The 16,022-nt window shown below is 39.7% G+C and overlaps 1 protein-coding gene across 4 annotated transcripts in view; it reads right to left on the reverse strand.

The window, feature by feature from the left end:
- The window catches only part of st6gal2a (ST6 beta-galactosamide alpha-2,6-sialyltranferase 2a), a 43,084-nt gene that overhangs the window by 6,091 nt on the left and 20,971 nt on the right, over window positions 1–16,022 (reverse strand). For 3 of the 4 annotated variants that reach the window (XR_011087203.1, XM_049728626.1, XM_049728629.2), the window contains 4 exons: window positions 6,736–7,752; window positions 3,556–3,653; window positions 3,129–3,230; window positions 2,298–2,472 (listed from right to left, as the gene is read on the reverse strand). Coding sequence is in view for 3 of the 4 variants with exons in the window: in XM_049728626.1 (XP_049584583.1) it covers window positions 2,298–2,472; window positions 3,129–3,230; window positions 3,556–3,653; window positions 6,736–7,684 (1,324 nt within the window). In the remaining variant the exon portion in view is untranslated. Of the gene's footprint in view, window positions 1–2,297; window positions 2,473–3,128; window positions 3,231–3,555; window positions 3,654–6,735; window positions 7,753–14,168; window positions 14,287–16,022 lie in introns of those variants that run through there. The other variant, XM_049728628.2, reaches the window with a different exon arrangement.

A 16,022-nucleotide genomic window follows, 5' to 3' on the forward strand; every position in this document is an offset into this window, starting at 1 on the left:
ATCTTGGTCTCATTTTTCATATCACAAAACCTAACATTTGAATAAGACATTTTATACACTGATTAGATTCTTTCACCTTTGCTCTAAAAATAATTTATATGTGATATAACCACTTGTCGTGTGAACTTCACCCAGTAGCTGCAAATATGACAAAAGATTTTTCCACCTTTTTAATGGCCTATGTTGGATTCCATGGAATTATATTACTCTCAATCATACAGAATACACAACTGTCGTGATGCTGAAAACTATCATATATTAATTCTTGTGAAAAATTGATGAAAGCTTTAAACGTCTCATTCAGTGCCTCTCATCTCCCTTCATTTCCTTGTCAGGAACAACAGCGACACATTGGACATGTTTATTCCCATTATTGTAAAACAATGTCACAATGAGAGAAATGAACGGAAAGTACCCATCAAGCCAACTGGAACAAGAACAAAAACTCGTTTTCGCGTGTGGCGTCATCAAATAAAACACCGTTATAATTTAAGTCTTATTAAACATGATTTTTTTTCAATCAAATTACTTACCGTCACTTTTTCTTTTCAAACCGATGAGTCAGTTGTTCGAACGTAATGCATTAAGAGTTTCCGGCTATTCATTTAATCCACTCTAACGTTTGAAAAGAGCAGCGTGGATGTTGATGAATGCTCAATTTGAGAGTAGCATTAATTTTTTTTTTCTGTAAAAGCTAAATCAAATGCAAATGTCGCGAAACAAACAAAGAGGCACTCACTTGCTGCAAGCTTAGTTCTCGGAGAATTACGATTAATCATGCAAACAAGCTGGTTTAAAAGCGCATATTTAATTGGAATGTAGCGCTGATTTGGATATTTTAGTCAAACAAAAGAAACATTGTGAACTTTTCATGAACCCCCGTGTCCCCCCCACCCCTCCCTAAATAATTCTGGGCACTAACTGGCATTATTACAATTCCTTGATTACTCACACGAGAACATTCTCTGCAGGGTGTCCATGCTCGCTAATGCGAAATGCATTCATTCGCATCCTGTTTGACGATTGCAAAGATGGGTGTGAAATCTGAACTTGAAAACACATATTGCACCCAGACAGCCATTCAGCATTGATAATGGACTTACAACTATAACAAGCATCACATAGGTGTCAATGCTGGCTATTATGCTCGCAGCACTGTTCCGTCTCTGGAAGACATGGCCAACATCCACGACCTCAGCAGAACGACACACCCCGGACATTTTTCTTTGAAATACCGCCTTCATTACAAGTCATTTCCGTCCGACCGCGCAACCGCAGCGCGCCAGGGCGCATTATTGTGACAGCGCTGTCGCTGAAAATGAGAAAATATGCCAAAATATGAGTGGAACGCTATAGAGACGCACAAATAGACATAAGCACGCTGAACAACAGCAAAAAAAAAAAAAAAAAAACTGAAAATAATCACTGCCAACGCACCTGTTACCGAGTTGTACTAAGTTCATTTTGTTTTTACTTGCTAATCACTTCACTGGTTCTTTTATCTCAAACAAAATAGCTGAAACATGTCAGGTAATGCAACCTAAAATTTTTTGTTTGATATAAAAGAACCAGTGAAGTGGTTACCTGCTTTTGTTTCCGCAATGTCAGGCACTTCTGCAATTAAGATTTTTTTTTCTTTAATTTATTTTGGGTTAGGGTTAGGGTTGAATGCTAACAACCAAATAAAAAGTGGACACTCAAGGATTTAGTCATCGATAGATATTCTTATTAATAGTAAGATTTTGTTTCATTTGTAAAAATGTCTCTTCACACATTCACTCAAAAAAAAAAAAAAAACAAACTCATGTCTGGGGGCTTCTACCATGTTTGTATGTTCTCCGTATTCAACATCACTGAGACAAGTTGCTGCCAAGTTAAATGGCATGGATGTCCGTCAGGGTGCTTTTACTGTTGAGGAGTGAAAATTGCATAGCTTCGTACGACAGCCACAAACATCATGTCACTCTGAGACAAAAAAATTGCAGCAATTTGACACTTACGGTGACATCGGTATTAAAAAAAAACATATATTGCTTTTTGCAATATAAGGTGAAAGTGAGCGGAAGATGTCTACTGATTGCAGGAGAGCTTGTGAGATTAGTCTCCAGTCCGACTGGGCTCAGATGTTAGATTGAACTCAGAGTGGTCACATTACACACACGTACACAAACGTGTGTGTGTTTTATGGAAATTGAAAGATAAGAAAACAGAGGACTCAACAATATGAAACGTTCGCAGCTGGAGATATAAACACCACCCAACCTGCCAAATGCTTATTAGTGATGAGATGTGCTCACCCATGAAGCCTGATGAGGGAGGGTTGGGCTGAATGTTTGCCTGACTGTTGCCTTGAATCACATCCCAGAGGCCCCAAATATATCTGGGATGGAGGATGTAGAAGGGCTGGTCGGGGTGCAACTTGCGGTATTCCGCATACGGTTCGAACAGGTCATAGTCTGGACTGGTGTACCACTGGGGAGTAAAAACAACACAGCATCAGACCAAGAAAAGAAAAATGTTCTGCACTGCTTTCAGCACAATATATAAGCAATATAAACGTTATTACATACATAGTCACTCTAAATTTGTGTCACATGGATACAACAATCACCATCAATAGAGTGGAGCCTCGGTTTTCGAACGTCCCGAACGAATCGGTGTTCGAACAAAAAAATTGAGATTTATTTGTGAGATTCGAAATTGTCGAATCTCACAAACAAAACAGGATGGGGGTGCCTAACGAGTAAAAAATGATGAGCATAGAAAATTAAAGCAGCAAGCTGGCCATTTTGTGGCCCATTAAATGAGATAATGTGAGAGAAGAACAATAGTCCTTTAGGAGAGAAGCTTGGGTATATAGTGAGGAAGAAGGCAGTGATTATCAAAATCCCATCTGTCGTTTTTCTATTTTCTTATCATTAGTCATTTATTGAACTTGGGAGGACGTAGCTGCGTCAAAACAACAGTAATGCCATGCTTGTCTGAGTTTGTTATTGTCTGATTAGCTTTCAGTGGTGTTGTTGGATGATACAACTGGAGCTGTCGAAATAATAATGATAAATCATGCACGAGGATTTCGAACAAAAAGTAAACACATAAAAATGCCAAGTGGTGAGGAATCAACCAACCTTGCTCAAGTTGAGACTGTAAGGCGCGGGGTCCCAGGCCAGCAAGGTTACATTTTTGTAAAGAGAACTGGTCTGGAAGTGAAACCTTGGAGTTGCCATAACCTGCAGAAGACAGAATACAGATATTTGATAATGCCATTATGTTTTTCTATTGTGATGAACATGTTTTATTTGAACCAAATATGTACGCTTCACTCAAATATAACACTTTATAAAGCAAAAACTTGTTGCTTATCAACTCCCTGCCTGGCTGGCTTTGGTAGGAGATGTAAATGTTTCTTTCCTGTATCTAGAGGCAAGGCCATATTTCTGCAACCAAATTGTGTCTATTTATAGGAATAATTCATGATGTGTTCCACCACAGGATATCAACGTCTTCTAGTATGTTAGCACCTGTCAACCTCATTATTATCATTTGTGTTCTCACCATTGAGTTGATGATGCGCATGGTGGTCTTGCTGCCCACGTCTTTCTCGTAGCCCTCGGTGGGGGCCGCGTTGAACCTAATCACAGCATCGTGAGCATCTGAAATCATACATATCATGACGTTAAGTTTGTTGTTTTACAAAACCACTCACGAGGCAAGCTTGGGTTAATTGTTTTTGACCTAGTAGATTGCCTAATATTGGATTTAGGTGGGCTGAGGACATGGTTACCATTTGAGAGAGTTTGGTTGTGTGCTGAAGTTGAAGTACATTAAATGAAACATTTTGAAAAAAAAAATAGGCTTTAAGATGTCAATTCACAGCCGCTGCCTGTCCCAAGCCTAGATAAAAATGAGTGGGGTGGTTGGCTCATCATAAACACTCAAAGCAATAAATCACATTAACATTTACATCAGATAAAGTGGAAAAACATCATGACATTTTGCAGAGGCAAATGTGACAATCATGCCACACTATTGCCCTCTAACGGTCAGTCTTGGTAACTGAGGTAGGTATTATTGATTACACTTGAATTACCGGCAGATGCCCAAAAGATAGCACTATAGAGGAGAAAAACTTTCTTTTCCTGACAAGCTTCAACCAACTATTTGTTAATTTGCAGGACCAACCAGAAAATATAGTTAAAACATTACCATATTGTTTAGTGCAACAACAATACAAATATTATTATTTCTATATGTAAATAAAGGTGCAAATTTTGCATGTTACGTATGAAAGCTTATTTCACTGTGTATAGAAACTTTTTTTCATTTAAAGGCCTTACCAAAAACATGAAATCAATATGTATGCACATAAATATCAGAATATAAAATAAATAATAATAATAACAATAATAAATAAATATTAATAGCAATAAATATTAAACCAATATAAAAATATACAGCTATAAAAACTAAAAAAAGAACCTCTTCCAAAAGTATTTGCGTGTTTAAATTGCTTGTATCTAAAGCTGCTGTTCGCAGTGGTGACCAGAAGGTGGCAGTAATGCATTGCGCAATGCATCATGAATCGTTCAGATGAACAGATTGATCATCCCCACAATAAAGTCTTTTAACGTTTACATTTGAAGGCTATATATTTTGTCAACACGAGTCCACGCCATTGCAAACAACAAGCATATAATGTCAAATGAAAAAGGGTCAATCTACATCTGTGTGTGTGTGTTATAGTATAACTGAGTTGTGCTGGTGACCTTTTTTATGACGAAGAAAAATATTGATATTAAAATGAACAAGTGCACACAGATCCACTGCAAAATCTGGAACTCCCAGCTGGACATTGATGTTGTACACTTTTTTTTTTTTTATACATTTGCTTTGTGTTCATTGCTAATTATTCTCTTTCATGAAAGTGAATGGATCCCGCAAGAATATATTGGGTGTCAATTTTGGGGCATCAAATAGAGTGCAGGCATAATATAGAATCAGAATGAAAGCTTGTGGAGATTAAATCATCAATTGAGAATTGGCATCTAATACAGAGGAGACGGTTATTTGAACAAATATATTATTCTGATAGATAGCTAGTTGAAATGCAATGTTTAATTATTCAAGTGGACAATGCACAGAGGGAATTAATCGGGGAGTTTGAGCTATATAAGGAATTAATCGGGGTGTTTCGGAGTTTGCACTATCTATTCAGAACAATAAAACAGATTATTATGTCATAAGCACTGCGAATGCATGCTGTGTTTCACATCACGTCGCCTCTTTCAAGTACTCTTTTTTCTATGCACAGCTGCCATAATAAATATCATGCAGAGGGAATGCTGTTGATATTAACAGAAATATTTTATGCATTCAGGAAATTTAAAGACACTCAATGTGATGTAAAGACACCTGATGGATGCCAGAAGAGGAGCTGTTGAGGGTGGGATAATACACACAAACCTTTTATTTCCCTAGTGAGCCATCTGTCAGGGATTTCACACCCTCCATTTTTTTCTCCAGCCTGCCAAGCTCCTCCATCTACCAACTAGAGTGTGCACAGATTGGAAAGGTGTGCAAACTGCTAACTGCGGGCCTTGCTTGACATATCTGCATATAGTCAGTGGTGCCCTGGGAATTCGAGTTTGATTTGTTCCATGACTACACTTGTAGCTCCAAACACATCGCAAATCATCATTGAAATGCCATTAATGCCCCCTAAAAAAAAAAAATCCATCAACTCATGGGTAGCGGCTATTTTCAGGAGCGCTCACTTCCCATTCTCTGCAAATAGCAGCGCAAATCAACGCATTTCAATACTGCAGTTTGTGCATCTGCGTCATACCGAAAGCTTCTTATAATCTTTCCAAATCACGTAGCTGACTTTGGTAACCGAAATATTCATCTGTGCTTACTTTAACAAATGCATCAGCAAATCACCTCCGCCGCTTCCTGTTAGCGAGCGACCGCAGCGACAGACGTGACGACAGCTTTGGTTTCCTCTACTGTGTATACATCCTCGCATTTTCTCACGCCACTTGAAGAACAATCTATGCATGCAGCTTTAAAACTGATGAGTTAAAAATTGAGTCGATTTGACCCAATTTTGGGTGGTTTTGCTAAACCCAGGGTTGATTTTTAGCAAAATAATCCAAAATTGGGTCAGATTTCTGGATTAGTCCCATTTTTAATCCAAATTATTTTGTTTTTTCTTTTAACCCAGCAGTTTTCAATTTGTTCTGAAATCATCTTATTTCTGCTTAACTCATTTCTTTCCAGCAAATCCACTTTTAGCATTCACATGGAATATTTCCAGGTATTATATGATTATTAGTTCTTAAAATATCTCACGATGACTCAAGAAATGACCCTGAATGTGACACAATTTCAACTATCTCAACAAATTCAACTCTTCAAATCCTCCGAGAGTTTCACCATGAACTTGATGAATAGAAGTTCCTCCATTTTTTCAAATTTCAGGAATTATTCAGGAAATGAATCACTCACGTTTACGATCAACTTAAAATTCCATGCGCTGAATCTGAAATCAGGACAACTCTACAATTTCCACAAGAGGTGCAGTTGAAATGAAGTGCCACCATAAAGATGAGCACCACTATGAGCGTTCAAATCCGAGCCACTATGAGCGTTCAAATCCGAAAATATTCTTTTGTTCATATTCAAGCAACGATTCAGGAAGTGAGGTCAAATAAAAGGAAGCACAAAACCACTCACCGATTTCTTTGCCCAGTCCCGATTGTAAAATGGCACCAGCAGAGGCGACCACGGCACATGTCTTGATGGGACTCCCGCCTTGAGACATCTGTTCCAGCTGGAGGGCCGGCACTAGATGGGCCCATCCCAGTGAGAAGAAAGGCTTCTCTGATCCGTCTACCGTGCTCAGCCGGGCCTTGGCCTTCAGCTGACACAGCAGCTCCTTGGCACTTTGAGAGGGTCGGCGGAGCCCCTTGTAGGCCACGCGGTGTTTGTTGCTCTTCACGTATTCATTCCGGGCGTGCTGCAGCCTCGGCTCCAGCATCTCAATGGACAAGCGTCCTTGCCACAGGCGCTTCAGCAGTGACACTGACTTGGAGTTCTCCTCCAGGTTCGAGAAAGCGTCAGCGGTTTTCCTGACATGTTCAGTCCTTATTCTGTTGGTCTTGATTTCATCTGCATTTTCTCTCTCATAGTCATCCTCCTCGTCTTCCTCTCCTCCGTGAGGTTGGGCTCTATTCACGTGGTTTTGATATTCCGTAGTCATTTCATGACTTTGAAACGCCGGGTCCGAGTGAGAGCCTACGTTCTCTGTGCCAAAGGAAGACCAGGCCGCCAGAGTCTGGGGGTCCATGTAGTTTTGGTTACTGAGCTCCTGGCTGCCATTGTTGCTGGAGGTCACAGAGTTGTTGTGAGGTTCCAGCACATCTCCCGGTATGGTCGGGGTCGAGCTGGAGACAGTGTTCTGATGGGAGGCCTGGATGGAGGCCAGGCGACGGGTGTCGGGGTGCTGGGAGAGGAGGGAGCCAGCAGAGGTCGGCAACCTCTTAACTCGTGCGTCGAGGAAGTACGAGAAAAGGGCGAGAAAGATGAGCATCCAGGCCAGCATTCCCACCAACACAAGCCGTCTCCACTGCCTCATGCTGGACTTTATTACCGAGGGGAGCTCACCGACAACAAACAAAGCCATGCAGCTGGAGCGTGGGGGAGAGGGGCTGGGGGGGAGGACAGGGGTCAGCCAAGACGTCACTGCAGGGCCTGGAGGAGAAATAAAGATCATAAGGAAGGTCTGAGCTGGTATGTCTAAATTGTGACTTCAATCAAAAGACAACAAACCTATCCTTAGTTCTTAATAAAAGTCGAATAAAAAGTATGTCCTGATGTTAGAGAGTTTGGAAAAAGGTAAGACACCATATTGTGTGACCGCATTTTCAACGTTTTTCATTGGTCAATTACAAACATGACATCGTTATTCTCATAGACCACTCATTGAATATAAATGCCCTTAATCCCCCCTAAAAACTATGTTTTTTAGTTAAAAAAACAACAACCATTAACTTTTTATTCAAAATAATTCAGCACTACTTGTATCTCAAGGCAAATTGTATTATTTTGAAAAATCCCTGGAGAGGAAATATAGAAATTATGACTATTATTTAGTAAAAAAAAAAAACTACATAAAAAAATTAATTAGCTTTTTATTTAAAATAATTCAGCACTACTTGTATCTCAAGGCAAACTGTATTATTTTGAAAAATCCCTGGCGCTCTACTTGTATCTCAAGGCAAACTGTATTATTTTGAAAAATTCCTGGAGAGAAAATATAGAATTGATGACTATAATGGGTTTTTTTAGTAAAAAAAAAAAACTAACAGTAAATAAAAAAATCAATTAGCTTTATATTAAAAATAATTCAGCACTACTTGTATCTCAAGGCAAACTGTTTTATTTATTTAAATCCCTGGAGAGGAAATATAGAATTTATGACTGTGACATTTTTACTATAGAACGATTTATTCCGATGTGATTAGCTTCTAATGGTATTTTTTTTTTTAAATTGTGTTTATATTAGAGGCTCGACTGTACACAGTAAAGAAAGTGAGTGAAGCTTTGAATACACATTACGGCACCACAACCTCCTTAGCCAAACTTAATTAGAAAAAGATGGTCTCTTAATGTGAGACAGGTTTTTCTCAGGGGACAAATGGAGGTCTTGTCAGACGGAAACCTCTCGTCGTAATTACCACTTCCCGTCAGTCCTGCCGGGACTTGCAGAGTGCGGCGGCGGAAAGGCACCCAGGCACCGCTCACGTAAACCGACCCCCTTTAACCCTTTACCTCCACATCCGTGCACACAGGAGGCCAAAGCTCAAGCGTTGACCTCAGTCAAGCTCCAGGAACACAGCAAGGAGCAAGTAGGCCAAAGAATATTGCGACTGCATGGAGACACACATACCGAAAGTGACATGCTCTGTGAAAGCCTCGGGGCTACGTCAGGTGGGAGCCGTGATTCATATGCTGCGAATGTAGCAGTTCCAACACGTCTACGGGAGGTCAAACGTTTCCCCAATGGAGGAATCGGACTTTCTAACACTGACTCAGTTTTACAAATAAAACAAGCACGCAGCTGGCCAAATGTTTTCAACAAACCAAATGTGGATGTGGTTCCTCTAACCAGGTAGAATTCGGGTTGAGTCGGTGAGCGTGAAACAACACAAGCGTACTGATGGAGAAGCAAGAGCAGAGGATGATGGTTGGCGAGGCTCTCCACAGAGAGAGCAATGAGATGTGGAATGAAAGTCCCAAAATGATGGGTTAGCCTCTTTGAGAACAAGAAGAACCTATTTATGGCATTTTACTTTTAATTCATAAGTCGTACTGATGATGGATGGATGGATGGATGGATGGATGGATGGATGGATGGATGGATGGATGGATGGATGGATGGATGGATGGATGGATGGATGGATGGATGGATGGATGGATGGATGGATGGATGGATGGATGGATGGATGGATGGATGGATGGATGGATGGATGGATGGATGGATGGATGGATGGATGGATGGATGGATGGATGGATGGATGGATGGATGGATGGATGGATGGATGGATGGATGGATGGCGGACAAACGGACTTCCTTGAATGTTGAACCACAAACCAGATGGTTAACTGGTCTCACTTTAGCACAGTTGAGCTGACCTTGCAACAAATAATATTTTCCTTGTGACAACTTGCATATATAGAGTATCAATTTATTGGTCTCTTTGGAGGTGTCTAAAGTTTCAGAACATTTACTGAAAGATTTTTCCTAAAAGGATTTTTGAGTGAGTTAGTGAGCTGGTCTGCCACCTCATCCCTTGCGCTCAACATGTTCCTCTATTTAGTCTGGCAGTGAGGTCATATGTCAATTACCCCTATGCGGTGTTTAAATTTATCTCTACAAATGTTTTCCCCTTCTACCGCGCTAAGCGCTCTTACAGAACCTTTCGATGGAAAGTGTGAGCAAATGCTGCTGTGACGCTTTCTTCATGACCACACCATTTTTCCAGCATCACAATGATGCACACTGAGATACTCTCCGTCATCCCGCTATTCATCCATCTGTCTGTCCGTCATCTTGCCATCCATCCATCCATGCATTAATTTTCTTCACTGCTTATCCCATGAAGAGCTGCCATGGCAACGGAGCCTCTCCCTGGACAGATCATCATTCAATCGCAGAGGCAACTTTACAGCCCAACATGCATGTTGGGAGGATGTCGGACTTCCCAGAAGGAAATTCAGGATTGAAATGTGGAAAGAAGCTATTCCATCACGGTTCTTGATGTCTCAAAACAAGGCAGGATCCCTAAGGAAGTGGTCTTTGCAGATGGACTTTCCATGCTCATGAATAGACGGGCAGGTCTCAGAGCAGAAGAAAACCACAAAAGAAAAAAAAACATCTTCTTTGCAGAGGAAACTTTTCCATGACTTGTTCCGGCAATCTTCTGTGTAATCATCCCTCCCGATTCACAGACAAGAGCATTGACGTCAGAACAGACCATCTTGTCTCTACCTACCACCAGATGATTGCAGGCTTGCGTAATCATCAAAATGGCACTTATACCTGTAGCGGAGACTCTAAAAATGTTCGGAGTACTACAGTGCTCAGAATGGAGAACCAAAAACATTTCTATTAATCGTCACAATTTGGAAGAAGTTTGATTTTCAAAATCTGTCATGTTTAATGCAGGATTTGGATCCAGAAGGAAAGAGTAGACTTAAATGGGCAACAAAAAAGTCAAAATTAAATTAAATTATTTCATACAGTTTGTTCAATGTTATCTGACTCTTCGGATATGAATGAAAGGCAGAATTTGTGTTTTTAAAGTTGTTCACATCTGTCTGAGTGGCTTATATTTGGTTATTTTGTCATTTAAAAAATAAAAGACAATTGGGACAATGAAATTTGTTTCATAACAGGATGTATTGGCATGAAATTTCTGTAGTTAAAAAATGTCTGAAAAAAGTAGGGCCCCTTCACTTTATCAAATCTGGCCCTCCTTGCAAAAAGTTCGGACACCCCTGCTCTAGTATATATAGAAAAAATGATGCATCAAACAAATATGAAACTATAACGAACGATCTCAATCAATGATTGTCTTTGTGATCAAATAAATGACAAAAGCCAATATCGTCATAAACGTAACAGTCATAAAGGACCAACTGTCATAAAAACCACGAACACAGGCCTGGCCGACTCGTAAAATAGCCGCATAAAACTCGGCATGGCTCTTTACAAGGCATGGGTCTTTGCCTAATTTCAGGCGTCTAAACATTATACCCATTCACAACGCTAGATGGCGCCAGATATCTTTAAAGCGAATGCGGAACGTGACTCCCCAGGCCAAAGCGAACCCGTGTCACGAAGAAGAAAGAAAGATCTCAGCTACTCAAGTTTAAACCAGTTTGCATTATTTTATTACAATATATATAGCGAAAACAAACTCCAGCCAACACTGTAGAAAGGCTGCGGGAGTCCTTTAAATTATAAATAAGCCAGAAGAAGTCCGTATTGACTGTTTTAGCTTCAAGTGAACAAAGTGATCAGAAGTCTCGTTAAAATCAACACGTATTTGGTTGCTGCAGCAAACGACGGCAATGCCGTAAGCACGAATGAATATTGAAGTAAAAAATGAGACGAGCGCAGTTCACTTGTAAAAAATTCAAATCTATCCTCGAGTAGAACAAGCTGGAGTCACTTGTGCTTGCCGTGCACTTTTGAATGCCAATCTGAAAAGGCTTACGCTAGCTGACAAACAGCCTCAATCGTCAAATCAGCATATTTACACAAATGCTTTCTCGTATCAGAAACAGACAATATGCGATAGCATCTGTTTATACAATCAGAGATTAGATTATATGGAAGCCATGATGGATGAATGAAAATGAATAGTTAGGTAGCGCTTCACTTCACCGTCGGATAAAACAAGTGAAGGTTAGCTACGATACATTATGAAAAGCATCTGAGATGACAAATCCAGGTCCAGAAAGTAAAAACTGCCACAAGTTGGCGTCGTGCAAAATGTTAGCAATAACATTTGACTGGAGAAATCAAAGAGTAATTCTTTCTGCTTCTACAAATGGAACTTTTTTCCAGACTGCAGAACCGCATAAGTGCGTACACATTCAGTTGACTAAAAACACTGACCGATGGCCGTGTTCTTCATTAAGTATTGATGACTCAAAGTGGAGCTTTTTGCCCACATCTCCGAAAATAATATTCGCCTCTGAGCAGTTGAAGCGGGGAACGAACGAGTAGTACATCATTACGAGGTCACGTGAATGAAGGTGTGGAGTGTTTTTGGAGACATCAGTGTGTGTGTGTACACAACAAGCCACTAAAGACTAGCCAAACGAATGAGATGATTGAACGTCCAAGCTGAATTTTTCTCAAATTTCAGTTCAACATAAAAGATGAACAAACATTGTCTGCTCTATTTCCTTATTTAAGGTCAGTGCACTTGTATGTATTCATAAGAACTGCGAATTTCAAAATGATCATGCCGACCGTAATAAAAACGATATAGAGTGGAGTATGATTTTTCTTCCCATCTGGATGAAATTTGAATCGGCACAGGGATGCTAAAACACGCCGACCAACATCAACGCTTGCTTACTTTTCGAATCATGATGCAACAATCCAATTTATCACACGAAATATTATTGTTTCGGAGCATTTTTTGATGGACTGTAGAGACTGGATACTCGCTTCTACCACACCTCCATTGATCCAAACTACTCATCCCAAATGTGCTGACGAGTAAAAAAAAAAAAAAAATCTATTTTCGAAGGATTAAACACGTAATACACGGTCCACCAAGGTCAGACCGGGGAGCATTAACTCTATTACAGATCCCTCTGAGGCAGATTAAGCCCGCTTTCCTTCTACAGCACCGATTACACCAACAATGCGACGCAAAAATACATTTCGGCAAACACGTGCCATGAAACCCATTAATCCCACTCTTAAGAGGCCAACTACACCCATTAACGACCTGGAGTGGCGAATTGTAGAATTCCCATTTGGTTGACTGTCCCGGAAGTATTTGGACAAATGATGTTTTTGAGGTCACAATGGGATTCATCTTTGATTTCAAAGTTGTATTTAGCATTTAGGAACTGCAGCCTTTTTACTTAAGTGAACCTTCGTTTTAAAAGGCTCAGCGGTAACTATTAAATTTTTATTGGTCAGGCCTAGTCCATTCAAACGGTTTCCCTACTGTGGGATAAAGTTCTATTTAATCTAACCTAATTTAATATAACTACTCATAAATGAAAATGATTGAAAACATTTAACAACAGGAAGACCAGTATAACGCACGTATACACATTAATTCTATGAAATTGCAGTTTGCGTTTCGACACTTGAGAATTCCAGACTAACAATCGACAAATTATTTTTCAATGGTCCAAATACTAGACAGGATACGATATCATTGAAGAAAGCCACCAACTATATATTTGTAGTCATCTTGTTCATTTAGAGTATAAATATAAGAATATACTCATATTTTTAATGCATTTTCAAATAAATAATTCCACATAAAGTGGAGGGCATTTCACGGGGGCAATTTGGATTTACGTAATACTTAACTTTGTTACAGGTATACTGTATTTGTCTAAATTATTAGTGAATATGATTAAAGCAACAATGTGTAACTCAGGGGTGTCCGAACTTTTTATGAAAATGTATATTGAAAAATATGAATTATTAAATTATTAAATAATATAAAATATTTTTAGCATTCGCACCGACATTCCTCGAACCACCACCATTGTAAATAAACTTGTAAATATGAAACTATATCCTTTGCTGTCTGCAGATAGGTTGATATTGCAAATAAGAATCTGTTGTTAATTGCACTACCATAAAAGTTAAAGATTAAAATAATAATAAATTAAATACAAATGAACAATTTTTTGAGAGTTAAATGAATTTTTTATTAGATGTATTAAGTTTGTTTTATTATTGTTATTGTTGTATTAATAAGAAGGGTTGATATTGGTGTTTTTTAATCTAAATTAAATCATTCTCCATTTTATCTTTTTTTTAATTTCAACTTCATACGCAACAAATTACTTTATAATCACCAAATAATAATCCACAGACTAAGTAGACAAGCTCTTACCAGTCGTCCGTGGGTTATTTGGCCTTTTCCTGTGCAGCGTCACTTGCAACGTCTCTGATTTTAGCGTCGCCTTGGCGTGCGGACATTTGAATGAGGAAGTGTCTGTGTCACTGATTATTTTGCAAACGAACACTTGCGTGCGCGTGAACTGGGAAGTGATGGAGATACGCTCGCAACCGATCACGAGCACTCTTACGTTTTATGTAAAGTTTCACGATCTCTGCCATGTGACTGCTCCACTATGCTGTAGCATCCTTGTTTATGTTCTGTGGAGCAACATTATTTATTTATTTCAGTAATTTTTTCCTGCAATTGTGTTTTTTTTTTTTTTTACTCCATTTTCATTTTAATACATAAGAAATTATTATGACCTGGGTTTACCAGGAACCAGTAGGTTTGGCTCAGGCTCAGCCACATAAAGGGAACTTGCCCGTGTGGGACAAATAATGCAGTATTGTACTCATTTCATCTTATGATCATGTGATATGGATTGAACGGTGAACCCTTGACCTTCATGAGGAAAAGCACGATAGACAATGAAAAGATTGGATTTCCTGTGCATGCAGACATCATGTGGCAATATAATCTCAAAGTCACCATGTTAACAATCCCACTGGATTTTAACCAAAGAATGTTTATGTGCCCACAATAAAAGGGAGTACCAACTTGCACCCTGGGTGGACTTCCTCACTCACATCAACCACCAGCCCCTCTGGGGACGTTCCTGCTCCCTTGATGGGATTCATGGGCCACAACGGATGCACAGCTTGTCTTTTTGGCCAAACTTCTGCCTTGTCTTCTGGGTACAGCGCCCCTTGTGGCTATTAAATAAGTCAATTAACTCTGTCCCTTAACAACGATGTATACATGTGGAAGAGAAGATAAGTGTTTTTGTTTTCAGTATGCTTTTAGCCCAAAATAACTTTCCTGACAAATTATAACCTATGTCTCAATCTGATATTCTGCATAGGTATCAGAAAGAGTGTTTAGAACTCTGACTATTGTATTTAGAGGAAAAAAACTGCTGAGACAACAAGACTACTAAAGCTCTGCATTCGTTTTCAGACAACTTAACCTCTATAATCGACGTGAACCCCTGACGCCAAACATGGACTCGGATTAGCAGGCTATTAGGGATTTACTGCACTACTATGATACAAAATAAGATGTCCTCCGTTTAAGAAGCTCAAATGTAAGCAGCAGACACAAAAACACTCACTGGCCACAACTATGTATAAAGTATAATAAAAATGAACACGAGAAAAGTATTCCAAATAAATTCTCGTTCTCAGCATCCTCCTCTAGATACAATATTATATAATACTACCGTATTTTTCGCACCATAAAGCGCGCTGGATTATAAGGCGCACCCTGATTGAATTTTTTATTTTCGAAATTATTTCATATATAGGGCGCACCGGATTAAAAGGCGCAAAAAATAGAAGCTATACTGCAACTAACTGAGGTTGACTCGGGTTGCATCCACTAGCCAATAACCGTTTCTCAAACAATGGCGTTTCTCAAACTATCTCCAATAAAATGATCGGAACCGACTAGTTTATGATGCTCGTAAAAGGAGGCTAATTGGCCTGGAAGTCACCAGCTTTCACGAGGCAAACTGGGATCCCACGGCTGTCCGGGAGTGAGATGCACATCCGGGAGCGAGATGCACAGCTGGTCGTGCCGCTTTTGAAGATCACATAATTGCTGCTCTGGTCAGTTAGAGAGCTTCTGAAATTACACCTCCACCTTCCCACAGTGCCCTGCCCACTCGTCTCTGATGCTTCCGCACGGATGAGGCCTGGAAGTGATGAGAGGAGAAACTTCTCCTGTGGCTACGACCAGCATTCAAAT

The sequence above is a fragment of the Syngnathus scovelli genome, chromosome 8, assembly GCF_024217435.2.
Source record: "Syngnathus scovelli strain Florida chromosome 8, RoL_Ssco_1.2, whole genome shotgun sequence".
NCBI classification, from domain to species: Eukaryota; Metazoa; Chordata; class Actinopteri; order Syngnathiformes; family Syngnathidae; genus Syngnathus; species Syngnathus scovelli.